At 47.5% G+C, this 22,749-nt stretch overlaps 1 protein-coding gene across 2 annotated transcripts in view; it reads left to right on the top strand.

Annotated features, from left to right (window-relative positions):
- NUP214 (nucleoporin 214) overlaps positions 1–22,749 on the top strand; it is a 72,424-nt gene that overhangs the window by 22,689 nt on the left and 26,986 nt on the right. For both annotated transcript variants that reach the window (XM_016196610.2, XM_087823012.1), the window contains exons 15-25: positions 989–1,075; positions 1,225–1,374; positions 2,518–2,676; positions 5,007–5,110; positions 6,899–7,081; positions 7,784–7,869; positions 7,962–8,045; positions 11,224–11,490; positions 12,552–12,713; positions 15,782–15,881; positions 22,547–22,625. In XM_016196610.2, coding sequence (XP_016052096.2) covers positions 989–1,075; positions 1,225–1,374; positions 2,518–2,676; positions 5,007–5,110; positions 6,899–7,081; positions 7,784–7,869; positions 7,962–8,045; positions 11,224–11,490; positions 12,552–12,713; positions 15,782–15,881; positions 22,547–22,625 — 1,461 coding nt within the window. The remainder of the gene's footprint in view (positions 1–988; positions 1,076–1,224; positions 1,375–2,517; positions 2,677–5,006; positions 5,111–6,898; positions 7,082–7,783; positions 7,870–7,961; positions 8,046–11,223; positions 11,491–12,551; positions 12,714–15,781; positions 15,882–22,546; positions 22,626–22,749) is intronic.

Raw genomic sequence — 22,749 nt, 5'->3', positions numbered from 1 at the left:
TTGGAAAGTCATCTCAGCTATAACCCCTCTGAAGCAGAATTCTTGACTTTTGTCTCTCCCAGTACCTGTTCCTTACCTAATTCCTTTCCATCTCAGGAAATAGTGCCACCAGGTGTTTGCTGGGGCCCCAGACCCAGAGCCCCTCCCCCAGTCCGTACTAGCAAGTCTTCTCCGCTCCGTGCTGACGTGGAGTGTGTCATAAACCCACATCTCAGACCCCCTGCTGACATCATGGGTTTGGCCACTCTCCCCAATCATCCTCCTGACTGGTCTCCCTCTTTCTGCTGCTCCCTCTTGCTGTTGTCTGCACTCTACTTAGCAGCAAAAGGGAATTTATGACTTTTCATAAATTAAGAGTAGCTTAAACTCCTAAAACTTCACTGGTAGTTTTCCAGCACACCTAGATTCAGACCCAAACTCCGTAGTGTAGCCTCACATGACCTGCCCCCGCCCTTTCAGCTCCCCTCTGACCTCACTGTGCCTGCATTTGCTCATCTCTTCGCCTTAAGCATGCCAAGGTCTTTCATGCCTCAGCTTCTTTGAACTTGCTCTTCTCGCCGCCCGAAGGTGTTCCTCCCAGAGCTTTCTCCTTCACTGTGGGTCTCGGGTCAGAGGCAGCATTTTCGGGCCATCTCACCTCAAGTAGTCCCCCCCCTTTTGTTTTCTGTATGTGCTCCAGTTTACTGTTTCCATATCGCTTATCACCAGCTGAACCTTACCTGATTGGTTTACTTTTTATGATTTGTCTCATCCCAGTAGAAGGGAAGTTCCATGAGCATTAGGATGTCGTGCATCTTTTCCACCTCTGTCTCCACTGCCTGAGCGCCTTCCACCAAGCAGACGCCCGGCAAATACAGGCTCAGACGATGGGTGACAGACAGTGACTGTTATGAGCGACATACCTGTGGCAGGCATGGAGCCCACTGCTTCAAGAAGCCACAACTTGGAGTATTGGATGCATTTTTAAACCTTTCACCTTCCGTTTCAGGCAAAGTCGCTTCTGCCTCCTGCAGCAGAAAAGCAGGGACACCAGTGGAAAGAGCCCGACCCTGTGATAGTCGGAATTGGAGAGGAGGTAAACTTGCCCCTGCGTGCTCTTCCAGTGAGGGCTCCCACACAACTGTTTTATCCTGGCATTGAGCCTGCGTGTCCCAAGAGTCTGCTGTCAGTGAGCCCAGTAGCTCTGCCACTCGCACTGAGAGGTCTTGTGTGTGGCTTGTGCAGATCGCGCACTTCCAGAAGGAGCTGGAGGAGCTGAAAGCTCGCACTTCAAAAGCCTGTTTCCAGGTGGGCACTTCTGAGGAGATGAAGATGCTGCGGACGGAGTCGGAGGAGCTGCACACCTTCCTCTTGGAGATTAAGGAGACCACAGAGGTCAGTGTTGGCCGAGGGCCTGCCGCAGCTGAACTGCGCCCCAGCAGTAGCTCCCGGCGCGCCTGGGTGCACGCTCTTCTTCAGGGCCCTAGCGCATTCCTCATGTGTGCCTCATTCACGGGGGAACGCCCATGCTCATATCCTACCTTTGGCATCTAATAAACGGTGATGTTGGGCAAGCTAGTCTAGCTATTCTGCTTCCGTTTTCTCATGGGAACCAGAATGATACTAGCTTCCACCCTATCAACACATACAAGGACTCCGTAAAAGCTGCAAGTTGTTAGTTTAGGCATATTTGAAAATTTACTTTCATAGTAAAGTGTTAGGTTTTAAAAAAAGTGGAACACTTATGACCATAACACAGTATAAAGAGACCAAATAGTTATTGTTAATAGTATTATTTGTTGTGTTACTGTTGTTATTACTTACTACGTGCTGGGCACTGTGCTAGACACTTTACCCGATTTTCTCATTGAATCCAACAGCTGTGCTGTGTGACAGGCACTGCTCTTCCTTCTATTTCACGAGTCGGGAAACGGAGGCTTAGAGAGGTGAAATAACATGCCCAGGGCCACCCAGCTGCTGAGTGCCAGCTCCAGGGCCCCACATCGGACCGTCTAACTCCTGAGTGCTGGTGTTAAATATTGTGCTAACTCCAGGGTGTTAGCAGTGCCCGTCTTCTTCAGTTAGTAGGACTACAACAACTGTTAATACTTTGCTTATTTTCTGGTTTCTAATCATTAGAAATGGTTTTTTAGTGAGGAAGAAAAATAATTTTTTAAAGTGAACATTGGTATCTTTCTCTAAGCAGCGAAATTCTTTTTTGCATAACTGTTCAAGAAGTTCCACCTTCTTTCATCCAGAACACAAGGTTAATTTCTCAGAAATACCACTTTTTTTTTTTTTACCTTTTTTTAAAATATATCTTCATTGATTTCAGAGAGAGGAAAGGAGAGGGAGAGAGAGAGATAGAAACATCAATGATGAAAGAGTCATTGGTCGAGCCCGCAACCCGGGCATGTGCTCTGACCGGGAATTGAACCCCGATCGCCTGGATCCTGGGTCGCCACTCAACCACTGAGCCATGCCCGGCCGGGCAGAAATACCACTTTTTATATCAGTACACCCTTGTGCCTTTTCTAGTCTCTTCATGGAGATATAAGTACCCTGAAAACAACTCTACTTGAGGGCTTTGCTGGTGTTGAAGAAGCCAGAGAACAAAACGAGAGGAACCGCGACTCCAGATACCTGCATTTGCTCTACAAGAGACCGCTGGACCCCAAGAGTGAGGCACAGCTCCAGGTAGGGATCCAGTTGGAACGCTGCCAGCACCCCTGGGCCAGGCCTTCTCTCTGAGGCTTGGGGTCAGGCGACTACGCTATGAGGTGGTTCACTTCCTGTGAATCGTTTACCTGCTTCCCATGACTTCCTTAACTGTGCCTGAAAATATGGCACTCTTCCATGTAATGCTTTTTGGATTAAACAAAAATAGAATTCCTAATTCAGCCTTCAGCTTGGTAGAAAATATGCCATGGAAAGGATGCATTTAGAAATCAAGTCGTGAATAATAATAATAAAGGAGCAACTGTTCATTGAGCACCAGATAGTCTGCTAGGTGTTTTTTCACATTATTTTTAGTCTTCAAAACCAGCTGCACTGTAAGATGATTTTCCAATCCCATAGTGCAGATGAGGCAGGTGAGCCTCATAGGCTGAGGAGGTCCGCACGGTGGTGGTGGTCAGAGCGGAAACAGAATCAAGACACCCCCACCCGGTGCTGTCCTATCTGCCATAATTCAGCAACACTGCTTTTCTCATCAGTTGTTAATTACTCTTATTTTCTGTCTTCATGAAATCTGGTTTTTGTTTTTATCTTTCAGTTTTTTCCAAACTGTTGGATCATAAGCTTTGGTGGGGGGGTCATCTCCCACTTCCTTGCATTTGTCTAGAATCCCCATAGGAGTGGGGCCCAGGGCAGCGCTGGTCATCCTGACCCAGGATGTGAAGGTCTGTGAATGTGAGGAATCCCCTCTGGCTCAGAAAATCCACCGTTTGCTTCCCACACCTGATCAGCTTACTGACAGTAGAAAAGAAATGGTCCCTCCTTCCAGAAAGGCAGAGGAACTCTGCTGTGTCCGCAGCCCTGTGGTTTTCCTAGATGCTCCTCCCACAGTGGGTGTTGACTCTCCTGGCCAGGGGAGTGCTAACCACTGGGCAGCACTCAGCAAATGCAGCCTCGAGTTACACTTTCTTCCTGCTGCCTTTTCACCTCTTTCTTGCTCTGTGTCCAAACTAGAGGAAAAGCACACAGCTGTTGGGCGATACTCCCCATTCAAAAGGAAGCCAGTTTCTTTTTTCACAGTGCTAAATAGATCGTACTAGCTAGCATTCACTGAGTGCGTGTCATGTACAGAACGGTGCTGGAAGTACCCAAGTCTCACCGCTGATAGATGCTGGACAGTCTGGCTCAGAGCCTGTGCTCTGGACCACATCACTGCAACGTGCAGTCCCCATAGCTGGCTAAGAGGCAGAGGGGAAAACGAACACACAAATGCAGTGGGAAATGTGTTGCTGTGGGATGACAGACGAGGGAGCAGCTAAGCCACAGAAAGGACGTGTTTGCCATGGGCCTTCAAAGAAGAGGCGGTTTTTCAAATAGATGAAAGTCGAGAGCGCTCAGAAGCAGCGCAGCAGCTGGTGCACAGAGCCCTGGCCGTGTGTGAGCGCCGGAGAAAGGGCCTCCCCGAAGTCGACTGTCAGTTGAAGTTTATATTTGATGCTGAGGTTACTGACTTCCTGGAATCAGCCAGCCTGGCCCCTTTTAAATGGCGTTTTCTCTTTCTCAGTCGGGGCATATGCTCTTACCCAAGAGTAATTTTGAAAAGATGTTTAAACACAGCAAGAACTTTATACAGATGCAGACAGCTTTCCTGTGTACACACATTGTCTTCATTTGTGTCCATATTTAATGGCCTGCTTCATCCTCACTGTTCATTTCTGAAAGCCAGGTCATATAGCTATGAAGGTTCACACTGGACCAAAATTTAAAGAAAACAATTGCAGGCCTAAAATAAGTTAATAGATAACAATTGTAATAATGAAAAACTCAGTTTCCAGTGCTGATGCTATTCTTTGTTTTGGAGAAGAAATGAATGTTTCTCAATTGGTGAGATGACTTTTGTGTTCTGTGTTATAATAGATAGGTTCAGAGGTCTTTCCAGCACTGTTTTGTGGGACAGTTTTGTCTCTAGTGCAGTTAATTTCAAGGGTGGGAGAGCAGAAACTAAATGGATGCCTTGTTGGAGCACCAGAGAGCAGCGGAAAATTCCAAGGCCATGTTGAGACACCCTAGAGGAGCTGAAAAATGAGAACCCAGCAAGAACATCTGCCCCTGGAGGCCGGGGGCCAACACGCCCATTCTGTTTCCATTTCTCTTCACCACCTCTGTCACACCCTCAGAAAGGTGGTTTCTGGATTTCATTTGGATTGTAACATTCTGGTGATTATATTAAAACCTAGTGTTTTCTGGGTCATTACGATTCTCTATATAAAAGTAACTCAGAGTTACCTTGACTGTTTCGGTACATCTTCCTCCAAACTCCTGGAAAACTGCGTCTTTTTTTTTTCTTGTAGGAAATCCGGCGCCTTCATCAATATGTGAAATTTGCTGTCCAAGATGTGAATGATGTGCTAGACCTGGAGTGGGACCAGCACCTGGAGCAAAAGAGAAAACAAAAGTGAGCGAGGCCCCATCCCCCAGGCGGCAGCAGAGAGAGCTGCGCCTTTTAGGAACATTGATAAAAACCCTGAAGTGTTTGTTCTCGTTGACCCCTCATTCTGCCTCTAGACACTTGTCCTACAGAAATAATGGCGGAGCTCTCAGCAGTTTATGTAAAGGGAATTTGTGCTGCAGCGCAGCCAGCTGGTGATGGAGGGAAAGTGGGTTAACCCTCTCCATCCACAAGTTAGAGGCGGCTCAGTAAGTCTGGTCGCCTTCTCTCCATACAGCCGTCACCGAGGACTAGCACGTCTCAAAGTTTATGAAGTATGTTCCTTACGGTACATGGAGTGTGTGAGATGCATGGTTATATGACTATATTATTAGATACAGTATGTAAACATGAAGTTAAGGCATAAAATCTGGGTGATCCCAGTGTGGAGCGCAGCAGAGGAGAGGCTGGAAATTAATCTGTCCGGAAGGCACAGGCGCAGCTGCGAGATGGGGTCAAGAGGTTTCTTCTTGATCCTCGTGTGTGTATTCCAGGTTCTCTTTTTAGGGAACGTTCCTGATCAGCATGTGGCCAGTGGAGGGATGAGAGGAAGGATGGGAAAGGACGGCAGGGGGAGTGGAATGCAGTGCGTTGTAAGAGCAGCCAGTGCCCGCAGCCATGCGGAAAGCAGATCAGTCCTCAAGGCGCTCCAGAGTGAAACACCTGCGGGGCTGAGTGTGATGAGCGTGGGGAGACAGACCAAGAAATGGTCTGTTTACTTGGTCATGAAGCTGTGGGGTCACAGAACTTGTAAGTGGGGCAGCCTGGGTGTGATGTCAGGGGCAGGGCTAGGATGTGCTAAAAATTCAGCGAGCAGAATTTAATACATTATGTTGTGCCACGTGGAGAAAGGCTTAGTGCTGACCTGAGGCATCTGTTTGAAACATAGGCAGGGGAAGAGAGCTGAGCGCTCATCCCTCAGGCACTGGTGGGCAAGGGTTCCTCGGCCTGGAGCACCTGGCCCTGTGGGCAGTTGGGCCCGTTAGAGATTTCACAGCTCACTCCTCAGCTCTGATCATGCCCACGCACATCGAGAGGGCGGCCTGACTGGCAGCATGTGCGTCCTGCCCTGCTGACGGCTGGATTTCTCTGCCAACAGGGAAGCCAGGCTCTCGTCTCCTTTATGACAGTTCTAGGGATTTACTATGATTAGTTCCCTGTCTTCAAAGTTCAGATTCCTAAATCTATACAGTGTTCTAGCATTTCTGTGTTTTAGGTCCTCCTCTGAGTATTACCTTGTACCCTGTAGAAATGTGTTTTAACAATTTATCTTGAACTACTTGTCACCCGAAAGAAAGGGCACAGTCCCTCTCTTGCTTTAGCCTCGGGGTGAGCTGCTCCCTGCTGCTCAAACATGTGCTCCCGCAGCGTCTCCGCAGTGCTGCGAAGAGATGGCCAACCCCACCGACTCTCTGTGAACCCCGGGCCTGTCCTTTCTGTTGATTGTAATTTACACACACAAAGTAACACATGTCTTCAGTTTATAGCTGAATGAACTTGTCCCCTGTTGCTTGTCTCACGCCCTTTCTACCGGAGTCTCCAGGGTTTTGCCTGGCTGCACCTGCGGGCCTGGTGGTCCTTGTTGTGCTGTTTCCTCCTTGGGCTTTCGTCCCCTTTATGTTCCAGTAATTTCTTGATGCTTTTTGTCCACTGGTGGTTCTGTTTTATTCTTTTCACTATTGTACTTTTTCCCTTCTGTGAGAGGTTTCTCTGCTCGAATAGCTCATGTTGATTTTTTCTCATTGCTGTCAACAGGCGCCTGCTTGTGCCAGAGCGAGAGACGCTGTTTAATACCCTGGCCAACAACAGGGAGATCATCAACCAGCAGAGGAAGAGGCTGAACTGCCTGGTGGACAGTCTCCAGCAGCTGCGCCTTTATAACCACACTTCCCAGTGGAGCCTCCCCTCGGAGGCCCCCTCCCAGAGCAGTACTCACAGGTGTGTGGGAGGATGGGCCTCTTGGGGCCACTTGCACTCAATAAATGCGGCTGAATGAATGGATGCACATTTGGGAGTAAGGTGCACTTGTCTTAAAGTGGTTCAGATGTGAGTTTGAAAGGGACTCTGCTGTCTCTCACCTGTGTCACCCTGGTTAGGTTCCTCACCCTCTCTGATCCTTTGTTCCTTTGCTTAAAACATGGAGGTAACAATACCTGCCTCCTGGGGTAGTCAGGGGGTTAAATTAAGTCTGGAAAGCACCTAGTGTGTGTGTGGTGAAACGGGCTCAGTGGATGACAGCAGACACTACAGTAATCATATTGTGTTATTTAAAATTAACTGATAGACTAGTTGACTGACTTGTCTCAGAGCTTTGAGTTGTCCTTTTGCTTGGGTGTGGGACTGTCAGACCCTAGCAGTGGGACGGTTTATCTTGGAAGCTCCCCAGGTGGTTTTGTGTTTCTGCCTTTAGGCCAGGTGTGTGGGTTTCCTGCCCCTTTGCTGAAGTGCTGCCAGTGGCGGTGCCACGGGATGGCTGCCATCTCTTCCTTTTGGATTGATCACATCGATTGGTCCAACTGCCTGTTTCTCTATGGGGGATGCTCTCCTTTCCTGCACTAATATTCAGGATCATGTGCCCCCTTCACCCCCTCAGATTTCTCTGGTCATAGTTCATTTATATATTATACTATCTGATTTCAGTTTTGACAATGACTTGGAAAGTCTGCGTAATGCTTTGTTGAAAACCACCATAGAGTCTCACACCAAACCCTTGCCGAAGGTACCAGGTAAATGCATCCTTCCCAGTCCTTTAACGCTTTGTTTTCTTCCATCTGCTGACCAAGTTTTAAGCATTTACGGGTTCATGGATCTCTTGCAGCTAAACTGTCCCCTGTGAAACAGGCACAGCTGAGAAACTTCTTGGCCAAGAGGAAGACCCCACCAGTGAGATCCACTGCTCCAGGTAAAGGGAGCTGAACTTTCTCACACAGACCACACATACATGGTGTGGGAGTGGTGTGTGTGTCCGTGTGTCTGGCTGGGTCTGTGTGTCTGTGTTTTCCCGTTGGTTCATAATAGGAACTAGAGAAAAAGGCCCAAGAACCTGTTGCCCGTCAGAATGCTGGAGTGGGCCGCTGCTGGCACGTGCTCAGCCAGGCGGCTTGGTGGTGGTTTGGCTTTTGCACCCGGTTTCTGACGTCCTCAGGTTGAGTAAGTGGTTCCCAAGGGTTTGGGGATGCTGGGCTGACTCCACAGATCGTAGCCTCAGCTTTAGAAGCTTGACTTTTCTGATTTTGTGTGGGGTTTTGAGTAAGATTGTATTTTTAAAAAGGCTTCTTTTTTTAAAGAAGAGAAAAACCCACTGACTGGGGACTGATGGCTAAAAACCCTGGCTGAGAGGAAGCTGTGTAACTGGGGGAAAACTTGCTTTGCCATTATCTAGATAACACCTCAATTTTCTTTTTTAAAATGTATGTTATATACAACTTCAGTCATAGCTGTGCTTTGCTTTTGTGCCCATATCTGCTTTTTTTTTTCCTTTGAAATTGTTTTGAGTTGAAATTGTTTTTTTTATACCAATAACAAACTTTTTTCGGAAATTAAAATAGCAGAAGGAGATTTAACTTAATCTTAACATATCGTGATCTGTTCATTTTTCTGTAATCATAAAGCTAAATTAGGTAACAGATGAGAGAAGTCTTGTTTTAACCTTTACCCTAGAATGTTGCTTCTCAGGAGGAGTGGAAGGGAGACAGAGAGAGAGAGGGAGAGAAACAGAGAGGGGGAGGGAGGGGACATCGATTCGTTGCCTCCTGCAGGCGCCCCCGTTGGGGCCGGGGGTCAAGCCTGCAACTGAGGGACCAGAATCAAACCTGAGAGCCTTCAGCCCTCGGGCCGACGCTCTAATCGCTCCCCACACCACGTGGCTCAGAGTGGAATTACTGGCTTGTGTTCCGTCCACATGCTCAATTTCAGTGGATGCTGCCGTACAGCTTTTTAGAGCAGTTGTACCAATTTACACTTTTACCTTCAAGGCATGAATATTCCAGCTGCTCCACATCATCGGCAAGCTTGCTGTTGTCAGTCTTTTTCCTTGTAACTGTGTCTTTTGCAAAGTGCCTGATTAAATCTTTTGCTCATTTATCTATTGCATAATCTGTGCTATTGATTTGTAAAAGTTTTTATAAATTCTTTTTCTTCGCTCTACTCCTTGCCCAAGGATATGTTTATTGATTTTAGAGAGAGGGGAAGGGAGAGAGAAATATCCATCAGTAGCCTTTCCTACGCTCCCCGACTAGGGATCAAACCTGCAGCCTAGTTATGTGCCCTGACTGGAATTGAACCCGCAGCCTCTTTGGTGTACAGATGACACTCCAAGCAGCTGGATAGCAGTTATTTGGATATGTGGTTTGCAGGCTATCGTTTTGTCTTTTTCCCTCCCAGCGAGATCTTTCTTGGAACAGACTTTTGCAGTTACTACTTGGCTGGCTCTGTTTAAGAAATCTCTGTCTCTAAGTAGCACATGTGCACACACCTTTATTATTGTCTAGAAATGTTCACATTTTGCTTTTCAAATTTAGACCTGTCTACCTGGAATTTTTTTTTTTTTTTAAACAACTCTATTGAGGTATAAAAGCCATACAATATCATAAAATTCACCTGTTGTGTAAGTGTACAGTTTGATGATTTTGGGTAGATTTATAGAATTATGTAACCATTATCACATTCCAGTTTTAGAATATTTCCATCGCTTAAATAGTTTCGTCCTGGCCATGGCCAGGTAGCTCAGTTGGTTGGAGCATTGTCCTGTACACCAAAAGGTTGCAGGTTCAATCCGTGGTCAGGGCACATACAAGAAGCAGCCGATGAATACATAAGTAAGTGGAACAACAAACCGATGTTTCTCTCTCTCCCTCTCGAATTAATTTTTTTTTTAAGTGCTCTGGTGAAGTAAGTCCTATGCAGTAGACCTTGTGCGACAGTAGAAGTGTTTTGTATCTGCTGTTCATACAGTGGCCACATGTGGCTGTTGAGCCCTTAAAATGTGTGTGGTACAGCTGAGGACTTGAAGTTTAATTTACTTTTCATTATTTTTCACTTAAATGGCCTCAGATGGCCAATGGCTAGCAAATTGAAGAGCGCCGCCCTAGCACGTAGCATTGGCTTTCGGTTGCATTTGCTTATGCCACACGTAATTGTGACAAGTAAAACCTTGTAGGATGTTGTGTCTATAGGGCAGACCAGTCAGTAAATATTAGCAGTGCTGTTTTAAATAACTGGGGGAGGAGAAATGTTTTTTGATTTTGTTTTTTCCCAGTACACGGGCTGTAAGAGGCATTCCAGAATCCATGGTAGAGGGTAAAATGCCATAAAGCCTTATTGGTAGTTCATAGAGGGAAAACAGGGAGGTCAGGACTGGTTTCAGTATTTTTTTAAACTTAATTGATTCAGAAGAATCGTTAGATTTAGCTGGAAATGTCTAAGACAGGACTGAGAACCTTCTGTTGTTTACAGTTTGCATTAGGCCCATCCTTAGGAATTGTTGGAAAGGTGGCGGCAGTGGCAATGGTGTGACTGTTCCCTGTGTTGTGGACGCCTCTCTGTTACTTTTCTGATACGTTACAACTCTGCCTGTGAGAACTGCTGCTGCTGAGGGCACAGGGTTTCTCACTTTCGCACCAGCAGTCATTCAGCCTCTCACTTCACTTTTTTTTTAATATGTTGTTACTGATTTCAGAGAGGGGAAGGGAGAGATAGAAGCATCAGTGATGAGAGATGGTCATTGATCAGCTGCCCTCTTGCACGCCCCCTGCTGGGATCAAGCCCGAAACCTGGGCATGTGCCCTGACTGGGAATTGAATGGTGACCTCCTGGTTCCTAGGTGGACATCCAACTGCTGAGCCTCGCCAGCCGGGCTCTCATTTCACATCTTTTTTGTTTCACAATCCACTACAGAGCTCAGTATTTTAAAGCCCTATTTGGAGACCCCAAACCATCTTTGTTAACATTTGACAACAGCTGCTTCCACTAAAGTAATAATTATGTTGTTTTACAGATTGGCTATTTCTCTGTTGATAGTGCAATTGCATAGCTCTTGGGTGGCTTCATTACTGACTTGGATTTTGTTTTGGGCTCTGTAGCCAGCCTGTCTCGGTCGGCCTTCCTGTCTCAGAGATACTATGAAGACTTGGATGAGGCCAGCTCGACGTCATCCATCTCCCAGTCTTTGGAGAGCGAGGACACACGGGCACCCTGTAAAGATGACGATGCCGGGGTGCCAGTCCCTCGGCACGCCCCCGTGGTCCGCACACCCTCCATCCAGCCCAGCCTCTTGCCCCAGGCAGCAGCTCCGTTCCCTAAGTCTCACCTGAGTCCGCCTGGTCCACCTGGCGTAATGGGAGCTTCAGGTAAGGAAACAATGAGACAGGAAACTGTTTTCCCATTGGGTTTCGAACTCAGGAAGCGACTGCAGCTGGGCTTTCTACTGTCCCGCTACTAAGTGGTTAGTTCCAGCCCATTCCTGCTAATGTCCCAGAAATTTGACCACTGATTCAAAAGGGGCATTTTTGCCTTGGGAGCAGGTGGGAGGACACTGTGAGGAAGAAGAGAGGGGTTCCCACTGTCACAGCTCTGCTGTGGGTCCCGCCTGTGTTGACTTAGCCAGGTCTTTTTGGAGGAGTAGGAGCAGTTCGCCCCAGCGGAAGCAGCGCCCCTCCCCGGGCCCCGTGCGTCCAGGCTCGCGTCGGCTCCCTGCGTGCGGCCATGTTCCACCTCGGAACTCCCAGCACGCGCTCATTGTCAGCGTCGGCTCGCCGAGGTGACCGATGTCGGAGTGTCAGGGCCGTGCAGTGAAGTGGCTTCTGACAGATCAGACGACAAGAGTGCGGCACGGGATGGAGAGGTTTTATGAGAGGAGAGTGGGAAGCTGATCAGATTGCTCTGTGTTGGCGTGAAGGTCACGTCCCGGTCAGTATCGGGGGAAACGGTCATGTAAAGCGGCGACTTCCGAGTAGCGAGCTGCAAGAATTTTTAAAATGCACAAGACCTGACTGTTTCGTCAGGGCACTGCCCTCTTTTCCTTAGATTGTCAGATAAAAAAATGACAGCAGCCAACACTACAGTAGTCATCTGGTGTTTGCCTTTTTTTTTTTATCAGAGCGGCAGAACATGCTCTCTGGTGCGCTGTGGAGTTTTAGTAGCAATTAGTTTGTGTGCATGAGATGAAAAGGTTGGAGATCGCTGGTGTAAAGACTTTTAGTTAATGGAGGGGGGCAGGCGAACTACATATGGCATCTTTGAAAGATACAGGTACCAGCCTATCTGTTTACTGGTACTTTTCTGTGTTCATGCTTTAGGATTTTTAATCATAGCATTTTCCCTACAGCCTACCATGGAGAATTTACCATTTTGATTTTTGTGTTTTCCTCTTCTTGGCCTACTCTCTCATTTCATTTTCTGTTTCCCACAGTGTCTACTTCTGCCAGCAAAATCATTCCTCAAGGGGCCGACAGTACAATGCTTGCAACAAAAACCGTGAAGCACGGTGCGCCGGGTCCTTCCCACACCATCCCAGCTCCCCAGGCGGCCGCTGCGGCAGCACTGAGACGGCAGATGGCCAGCCAGGCACCAGGTAAGAGTGGAGCCCACACCTCTGCGGAGGCTGGATGTGAGCTGCCTGCAGGATAGGCTGGGCCAGCAGGTGCCAACTAACACCTGGCTCTGCTGCCGTTCAGAAGAGAAGGCTGATGTGACAGCCTCTCTCCTTTTGGGGGAAGAGTTCTGAGAAAGCTGAGACTAGGTCTGAACTGTTTCCTTTTAAGGGGAGGTGTTAGATCTGCCACATTCAGATAAGCAGGAAGTCTGGTTTTTTAATGAATTTGGTAATCCCTCCTTTTTTTTTTTTTAATATATATTTATTGATTTCACAGAGAGGAAGGGAGAGAGAGAGTTGAAACATCAATGATGAGAGAGTCACTGATCAGCCACCTCCTGCACGCCCTAACTGATAAGAAGCAGAACCCAGACTCCGCCCTAGGTCTTCCCCTTGTGTCACAGCTTCTTAGGATGGCAGGTGTGGCTGGTACAGGTGGGAACTCTTAATGCGTACTTGCATTTTGTCAGTCTGTGGCTTCCACATACTCTGTGCCAGGACTTCTGGGTAGTTGGCCTCAAGGACTTCCGTTGTCACTAGTTACCCATTTGTACAAGCCAATGGTTTCCCCCCACCCTCGCCCCCCCAGCAGTTGGCAGTGTTGGTAGCAGAGGCCAGGAATGCTGCAGAAAAATCTTTGTTAAAAGTTTATTAGCTGCTATTATTTTTGCTTATCATGGGTCACTTTTATTAAAAGCATCATTCAAAAAGCATCATTATTACAGTTGGCAGCAATGTACAGTTTATCTTACATGGTAGTAATTTTCAAAGAAAAGGTAAAAGGACATCACAACAGAAAAACAGCACATTTACAGTCCTGTAAATGCCAAGGCTATTTCAGAGCCAAGGTCATGCTGTTGAGCTCCGTGGCCTAAAGTAACAAAGTCCTTGCATTTAAAAAAGTACCTGATTCCCTACTTTCTCCCTCTTAATTTGTTCATCTCCTTACTTTGTTTACACCAGTGCATTATAAGACCACAAGACAATGGGACGGTAGTTCTGTCTGGGCAGAACCCTCTCAGTAGGTTAATTTCCAAAGGGGCCCTTCACATTCAGCAGCTGCCTGAGTATTGCAGTGCCTTGGGACAGAGCCGGTGAGGTTGTCAGAGTGTGTGGATGTGTGTGCGTAGGTGTGGGAACCCCCTACAGTCAGAAGGGGAAGCAGATGAGCAGGTGTGATGTGTGTGGTGATGTGTGGTGAATTTCATCTTGACCTTCACGCCAAAGAAATTAAGTATATAAAGCCACCCTTCCTTTGAGCACTGCTTCCTTCCGGGAGAGCCACTCAGTTACAAATTGCCCTTTATTATAATACCAGTGGTACTAGAAGAAAAAAGGGAAGGAAAGAGCATTATGTAAGTTTCCTTAAAAAGACATGATCACCTTGCAAATGTCATCTCTCCTAGGGACATGGAATAAGGCACTGCGTGGTCCTTATGACCAAGACCCCTGTGACACACCTGTGTAACATCACTTGGCTGTTAAACTGCACAGGACCCCCACAGCAAAGGATTGTCCAGCCTCTAAATGTCAAGAGTGCCAAAGTTGAGAAACTGCTATAAATCAATTTTTTTTTTGTTTTAGATGAATACAATTACTTTTTAGTTTTATCACTGCTTGGAACGCATGTCAATTTAGACAGGTTTTTTTTAAGACTAAAAAGACACGATGGTTTGATTTAGACAAAAAATCACCATTATACAGTGATAAAAACTTTCTAAGAAAAATTCAGGTATCAAACCCCTTATCGCGGCATCTCAGACAGTCGCGAAGAGGCATAAACAGGATACCTTCAGGGTACCTCTGAGCCTCTGAGAGAGGCGAATCCTTTGATGTTTCCTGTGCATGTTACCGGGACCAAGCAGAATCTGGGCCTTGTGCTGAACGGGCCCCAGATCATGTGGATGGAGCTGATTATTTATAAACTGAAATCTGCCAGGCAGGCCTTAACCTTTTTCCACTGTCAGCAGGAGGGGGTGTGATGTCTATTATCATTCTGGAAGCAGAAATTCCTAAGGGCAGACACTTTGAATGTGAGGGGAAGTTTGTGCAGTGTGGGCAGGAAGGCCTGGTTGCCCCTGTGGGGGAGAGTGAGCTGCCATGGATTCACGTCCTCCCAGGCCACAGCTTTCACTTTGCCATATATATAGTTGAAGAGACCCAAGAGCTTTGCTCAGGCCTTCTTAATAGTTCATTATAAAATGTCATTAAGGCCCTGGCAGGTTTGGCTCAGTGGTTAGAGTGTCAGCCCGAGGACTGAAGGGTCCCAGGTTGGATTCCGGCCAAGGCCTTAATCCTCGATTGCAGGCTCGATCCCAAGCCCCAGTCGGCGCTCAAACAGGAGGCCACCAATCGATATCTCTCTCCCCCTTCCACTCTCTCTGAAGAGCAATGGGAAAAATATCCTCAGGTGAGGATTTTTTTAAAAAAAAATCACTAAGCCCTAGAATACAGTTTTAAATTATAAGACACACAAAAAAAAGAGAGGTGTGAAAGCTGACAAACCTGATGGGTGAGGAGGAGTCAGGTCAGTCCCGTTTGCCATTCCTTTTCTCCCATCCTCCCCCAGGCTCCGTTGCATCTGTCTCACTGAGCATGAGCCCTTCAGAAACAAAGCCGTATGTTAGACACTTTGTACCCCCAGCACCTAACAGAGCCTGGCAGTAAAAGCCAAGTGAAAGAGTGGTTGAACCAGTGAGCGGAGAGCTCCTTAGTTTGCTGCGAATCCTCTGTCGCGTTTTGCCCTTTTCCGAGATGCGCCAACACTGTGGCAGGTAATCCCAGCTCTGCTCTATAAAATCTGGCCAAGGAACTTTTCTCCCTGAACTGGGACATTTGATGAAATTGCACATATCTTCGTCTCGGCATCTGTATGAATGGAGGAGGCCAGGTGCCCACTGGACACAGCACTGCAGAGCTGCCTAGAGCAGATTCCTTTCTCCAAGAGGACTGCATCCTGCTGGGCTTCCTGTCCTGGTGGTTTACCTGTGGCCAGGCTTTCTGTTCCCTCACTGCAGCTAATATGCCTCTCTGTTCTGTTTCAATAGCTGTAAGTACTTTGACTGAGTCAACTTTGAAGACTGTCCCTCAAGTGGTAAACGTGCAGGAACTGAAGAATAACCCTTCACCCGCCTCCGCGGCGATGGGGTATGTGACACCTTTGCCCTGCGTCAGCCAGGGAATTATTCTGTCCTAGCGAGGGACTGCCTGCAGGGAGCAGCATGGCTGCTGGGGGGGGGGGGGGGGCGCATTTGTCCTGCGGAGCCTCAGGTTGTAAGAGGTGGACAGCTACTCTTGGGTACACAATTGGGTTTTCCGTAGATTGTCCTCATCAAGTTGCCAGTGACAGCTGCCTCATAAGCCTGTAAAGTCTGTGCTGGTGACACACCCAGTGTCCTGCTTGCCATGTGTAAGTCTGCGTGTGGTACACAGTATGGCTGTTAAGTCAGGTGGAGGGCTTGATTTTTTTTTTAATACTTGTGGGGTTCCAGGCTGATGCTTCAGTTCAAACCTGGCTCGATTCTGAAAACTCGGTGGTGACCTTGAGACCAGTCCCCTCCTTGTGTCCTCCCTCCAGGCATTGATGCTCTTTCAAGTTTCTTTTGCCTTTTGTATGGAAAAAAACAAAACAGTGCTTTAGAAGACAGCGGCTCTGCCTGGAGACGTGCCGCTTCCCTCTGTATTGAGGGCTGCCTCGTGGCTGCGGGAGCTTGCTTCCCTTTAGTCCGCGTCTCTGCTCTGAAGTCCAGGCCCCGGCTCCCGCCCCCGCCTGCCCGCCCCGTTGCTCTGTGTGCTCCGTAGCTGCGATCTCTGCGGTCCAGCCTGCCTCCCCCATGGCGCAGGAAAGAGTCGAGGAGCATTTCCTCAGGTTGAATGTGGGATCGTGATGACCAGTGTCATTCAAGGAATCAGTGACCGGGGCCTGTGATTAGTCCAGCATCAGGAAGAGCAGCCACAGAAGCTGTTTCTTCCACACCGTGCCCGCTCCCTCCCCCACCCCGGACTGCTCCCTGGTCTGTTTTGGCTTTACCAAGTGTCCCTGCCTTCCTTGTCACTGGCTTTCTTTTTTCCACATTGGTCCATTTATCAACACTTCCTGTCCCAGGAATTTCTTCGTTATCTCGGGGCCATACCAACAGCCAAAACCAAGCCTGCCCACATCCTGTCTTGCAGTGGCCTTGAAGCTTCGTATGCTGCCTAGACCAAGGTGGCATTTGTGGTGGTTGCAGACTTGTCAAGGGAAAAACTGTGTATTGAGTTTGAAACCATAGCCAGATTCCTCACGTAGAGAAGGCAAAGAAAAGCCACTGAGCCCGACCGGGCGTGGCTCAGCGGTTGAGCGTCGACCTAGGATCCAGGCGATCAGGGTTCGATTCCCGGTCAGGGCACATGCCCGGGTTTGGGCTCGATCAATGACTCTCTTGTCATTGATGTTTCTTTCTCTCTCTCCCCCTCTCCTTTCCTCTCTCTGAAACCAATAAAGATATATTTAAAGAAAAAAGCCACCAAAAGGCAGAATGGTGGGTGTATAAGGAAAGCCAGCTTAGTGGTGGCGTTTCTGAGACATTGTGGCCACTCGCCGTGGAGAAGAGGTAAATAGTGATTCTACTCCACCTTTCCCCAGGCTGTTTCCTGCCAGTGGGTCATCTGAGCTGATCCGAGAGAAGGGCTTTGTTTTATTAAAGGAGCAATTCTGAGTTTGCCCTTTTTCTGACCTAAGAAAAGTAGACACAAAAGTTAAAAAGGAATCTTGAAAATTGACACAAAAGTTAAAAAGGAATCTTGAAAATCGACACAAACGTTAAAAAGGAATCTTGAAGAAACTCCCTTCCTTTCCCCACAGAATTGGACTCTTGTAGTTATTTAACTCAGCATGGTGCCTGGAGTGTAGCTCCTTTTTAATAACTATGTCAGATTACAGGTAAACTCTGAGCATAGCGTGTAGATGGGAATTGGTATTTGCCACCTCCCGCAACAGGAAAGCTTCAGAGGGAAAGGCATTTGTTACCAGTTTCCGTGAAGCAGTAGTGGCCTGAGTGTGTGCTAAGGATTTAGTTTTGCACTTAACTTTTCCTGAGTAGTGTCTTGTAGAAGGTTTACTGTAAGACGAGCTAACCTGTTTCTGCCGTTAGTATGTCTTATGTTTCTTGGCTTTATCTGCTATATATTCACTTTCCTGTGTTAAGGGAAAGGGTTTCCCCAGAGCAAACCTGTGGCTGTTGGACTGCTGTGCGGAGCTCAGTCACCTGGTTCAGCAGCGTCTCCTGGGGCACCTGCTGTGAGCGCGATGCCGCCCTGGGTGTTAGGGGCACGGTTATGAGTAAGTCACACCAGCCGCTGCTTCCATGGCACATGTTTCAACGAGAAGACAGCCACTAAACTACCAGTTACACAGAGTTACTAAACGGCAGAGTAGTAAGCTCAGTTAGGGGGAGCGGCCAGCTGCGAAGAAAGCACGTAACACGTGGTCTGGTGGAGCCGGGCTGACAAGTTGGCGGGGGAAACGGCGTTTTAGCTGGAAGTGAGGCACTGCCCAGAAGCTTCCAGGCAAAGTGCAGAGACGAGCTCTGGACAGAGGGTCCAGAGTGTGTGGCAGCCAGGCCTGGGCGAGGCCAGAACGCACTGGAGACAAAGTTGGAAGAAGGCCAGTGGGGCTAGAGGCCTGGCAGGACCTGGGGGGGGGGGGGGGGAGAAGGGCTGGATGAGGTGGATTTGGGGTTTGTTGGTTGTTACTAAAACACACCGGCCACGTCATTCCTTTCCCGAGTCTTGTTCATTTACTCATTTTTCCAACAAATGCTTAACAAGCATCTTCTCAGCGCCACATACTCATTGTTCGAGGACTGGGGATAAAGCAGTTAACAGAACAGACCAGAAAACCAACCCCGCCCTGGTAAGGGAGAGGCAGATGTGAGTGAGATAAACCAGTAAAACATATAGTGGGCCTGGCCAGTGTGGCTCCGTGGTTAGGGCATCGGCCTCGCACAAGGGTCTCGGGTTCGATTCCCAGTCAAGGACATGTCCCTGGGTTGCAGGTTCAGTTCCCAGCCCTGATCAGGGTGTAGGGGGGAGGCACATCGATGTGTCTCTCTCACGTCGGTGTCTGTCTGTCTCTCTACCACCACCTTCCTCCTTTCTACTCTCTAAAAACCAATGGAAAAAAATATGCTTGGGTAAGGATTGACAACAAAAAATTTAATAAAAATAGAAGATATATAGTGTTTTAGATGGTGATGGGTCTGATGGAGAAAAGAAAAGTAGGAAAGGGGTCTAGGGACTGTTGTTGGGATGGGTTGTGGCTATAAATAGGGGGCCAAGGTTCCAGGGTCTCAGGAGTACCAGACCGTGTTTGTTTCACTATCAGGCTGGGTTTTTCTGTCTTACGTAATATCCTGCCTGTCGGTGGCTTTTGACACTTGACATTTAGGTAAAGACCAAAAGGCTAGCAGGTCTCATGAATATCCTAAGGAAACAAGCTCCAGGCTCAGGGCCTGTAGTGGGAGCGTGTCTGGCAGGTTCAGGAAAGAGCCAGGTGCCCACTGTGGCTGGAGGGAGAAAAGAGCACTGACGGTGAGGCCGGGCAAGGGCGGGCGGTGGGGCTCACCTCGGCCCAGCGAGCAGGCCTGCTCAGGGCCCGGCTGACTGACTGTTGGATGTTTTTTGAGCAGTTGAGTAATCTGATTAGTTTATTGGTTTGTTTGTTTTTAGCTTGAACAGTGTTTTAACATTAAGTACATGTGGTGGCGTGTAACCCTCACGACTATTTCCAGAATGTTGTCATTATCCCGACCAGAACTGTGTCCCCACTAAACAGTCACTGTCCACTCCCCCTCCCCCCAGCCCCTGGTAACATCAGTCTACTTTCTGTCTCTAATAATTTGCCTATTGCAAGAACCTCATATAAGTGAAGTCGTACAGTTATTTGTCCTTTTGTGTCTGGCTCATTTCACTTGGACTTTCAAAATTCCTTCATGTTGTAGCATATTCAGTTTCATTCCATTGTATGCACGTCCCCCCCTTACCTGTCTGTGGGCACGGTGGCTCCCCTCTGGCTGTTGTGAGTAGTATGGTGCAGTGAACATTGCTGTGCAAGTGTCCGTTTGAACCCTGCTTTTAGTTATTTTGGGTAATGTTTCAGGAATGGAACTTCTAGATTATGCAGTATTTCTGTTTAGCTTTTTGAGCTAAACATAGTTCTGACTGTTTCACAAACTGGCTGCACCGTTTTACCTCCCCAGCAACAACGGGGAAGGTTCCAGTTTCTCCGCACCCTCACCAGCATTTGTCACTGTCCCTCGTTTTGATGATTAGCCATCCTGGTGGATGTTAAATGGTTTCACTGTGGGCTTTATTGTTATTTATTTATTATTTTTAATCCTCACTCAAGGGTGTGTTTGTATTGATTTTAGAGAGAGAGGAAGGGAGACAAAGAGAAACATCGCTCGGTTACCTACTGTGCGGGAGTAGAGGCCGCAGCCTTTTGCTGTGTGTGCAGGGGGACGCTGCCCAGATAGCACCGCCAGGGCTCCCCGTGGTCTCGGCGTGCGTTTCCCTAACACGTGACGATTTCGGGCATCTGAGTGTGCTCACTGGCCATTGGTATCTTCTTTGGTAGAATGCCTAGTTAGATCCTTTTCCCATTCTTTTATTTTATTAATCCTCACTTGAGGATATGTCTTTATTGATTTGAGACAGACATCGATTGGTTGCCTCCAGTATGTGCCCCAACTGGAGACTGAACCTGCAGCCTGGGTGTGTGCCCTGACCAGGAATCAAACCTGCCTCCTTTCGGCGTATGGGAGTGCTCCAACCAGTTGAGCCACCCGGCCAAAGAGTTTGCCCATTTTTTTATTGGGTTGTTTTTCTAAATTGTTAAGGTGTAAGAGTCCTCGTATAGTCTAGATTCAAGTCCCTTATCGGGTATATGGTTTGCAAGTATGTTCTCCCATTCTTTGCGGGGGGGCGGGTACTTGCTTGATGGTGTCCTTTGGAACATGAATTTTTAATTTTGATGAAATTTAGTTTGCTTTTGTTTTTTGCTTGTGGTTTAGGTATCACATTTAAGAGACAGTTGCCTAAACCAAAGTTAAAAAGATTTACACTTATGTTTTCTTCTAAGTTTTATAGTTTTAGCTCTGACATTTAGGCCTTTGATCCTTTGAGTTAATTTTTATAACTAGCATGTTACTCTTTTCTGTTTGCTCCTGGATCATGGTGGATCCGACTTGGTTCATTAGCTGGTTACCCTGAACAGCATTTCTCTGCAGGGCTGTCACGTGGCCCAGTGTGTGGATACCGTGGGTCCTAATTTTGAATGTTTGGGGACTTAGGATCCCCAAGAGGTTTATAGCATTAGCACAAGTAAATAGGACAGTAATGATAGTCTGTTTCACGCCTGATTTAATATACCATCATGTCAGAACTAAATTTTGAGTGGGAAAAAAGGTTCCAAAATTGGATTAACTTGCTGCTTTTGTTTTTTCTTTCTAGTTTCTGTTTTTGCTTTTCTTTGCATTAGCATGGAAGATTTTCATTTCCCTTGGGATTCTCATGAGCTCAAACCATCTCTGCCCAAGTCAGCTGTGTCTACTCTGGGATCCCTCAGTCCCAGCGATCTCACCCACACATTCCTTCTCTCTGCTGGAGATTCAGCAGAGGTGAGGCGAGTGATGTACCTGTGTACCTCTTGTAGAGTATCTCAGGGGAGCAGGGATGTGTTTCTTCAGAGAGACACCATATATAGCTTTTGTCTTCAGCAGAAAAATAAAGGGGTTTTTGTTTCATTGAAAATAACTCCATTATTTCTTCTCTCTCAGTCCAATAGTTTGTTTAGGAAGCTTCCTGTGTTATCCCAACAGAAAATCTGGAGATGCTTATAAGACTGGTGTTCATTTTTTTCTGTGGGTCAACCCTGCAACCTTGGCCAATCTGCTCGACACTCTAACCAACTGAGCTGCCCAGTCAGGGCTTCCAAGTTAATTTTTTGATGGAAAGATATTGATCCTCCTAACTTTAGGGAGGGTTCTGAAAAACAACACCAGATCCTATAGCTACTACTGCTGTACGTACCAAAGTAGGTCAAGACTGAGAACTCATAAATTAATTGAAAAAATTGCTCCCAAGAGCCACCAGTAGAGTTTCCATCTGTGATTGCATTCAACTGGTGGGGGTTTTTCTCACATGTTAACTCTTAAATGATTATTGAAATCACAGTTTCCTGCATATCCTGTTGAGGGTTAATGAAAGATGGTGAGAGCTCTTCTATAAACAGTGGGCAGGCTTCTCTTTCTGTAGTGAAGGTGCGGGTTGGGCCTGGAGCAGTGGTGGTGCGAATCTCATGTGCCGACCTGGTGAGCACTGGGCTCCTGGGGTGGTTCCAGAGAAGCTGAGCTCTCTTCTTGGGTAACCCCTTTGAGCCACATGTGGTGGCAGATCCTGTGCATCTCATAGATCCCAAGCACGTATTCTCAGGCTTGGAAGCAGAATTGGGAATTCCCCATGTGGTCTGGAACTGGGTGTGGGGTCTCAGTGGGGAGGGCTTACTCTCCAGGTAGGAAAAGAGCTGCTCTGACTAGTTAGAACTTTTTTTAGAATTGCAGGAAGAAAATAAGTGTTAAGGTTACTGCTTTGACTTATGTTAAAGACCGAAATTTCACTTAAAGAACTTATTCTTCAATCTGGGAAATGTCCAGTGACTTTGGTGAGCATCCAGACATCCGTATGCTGCCCCAAGTTGATGTTATGAATTGGCCCGAAGGTTGGCAGAAGGATGGATGTGCCTTTCTCCTGAGGGTTTGCTTTATGTCTTTCAGTTCCCCCGCGTCGCACTCTGCAGCCAGAACACCTCCCCCAGTGCTGACCCCCGTGGCTGCCAGTAACCAGGCCAAGCAGGTAATTACTGTTTTCTCTGTGTTGAGAGTCACGCAGTGTAACTGAGGCGATACTGTCTGGAGTCCTCACTTTGTTTTAAATGAGCTGTAAGTCTGGCAGAGACCTGTGATCCTTGCCCCACAGT

This window comes from Miniopterus natalensis, chromosome 12, assembly GCF_054644295.1.
Source record: "Miniopterus natalensis isolate mMinNat1 chromosome 12, mMinNat1.hap1, whole genome shotgun sequence".
NCBI classification, from domain to species: domain Eukaryota; kingdom Metazoa; phylum Chordata; class Mammalia; order Chiroptera; family Miniopteridae; genus Miniopterus; species Miniopterus natalensis.
The sequence above is the reverse complement of the archived record's forward strand: the minus strand, read 5'-3'. Positions and strand labels throughout refer to the sequence as shown.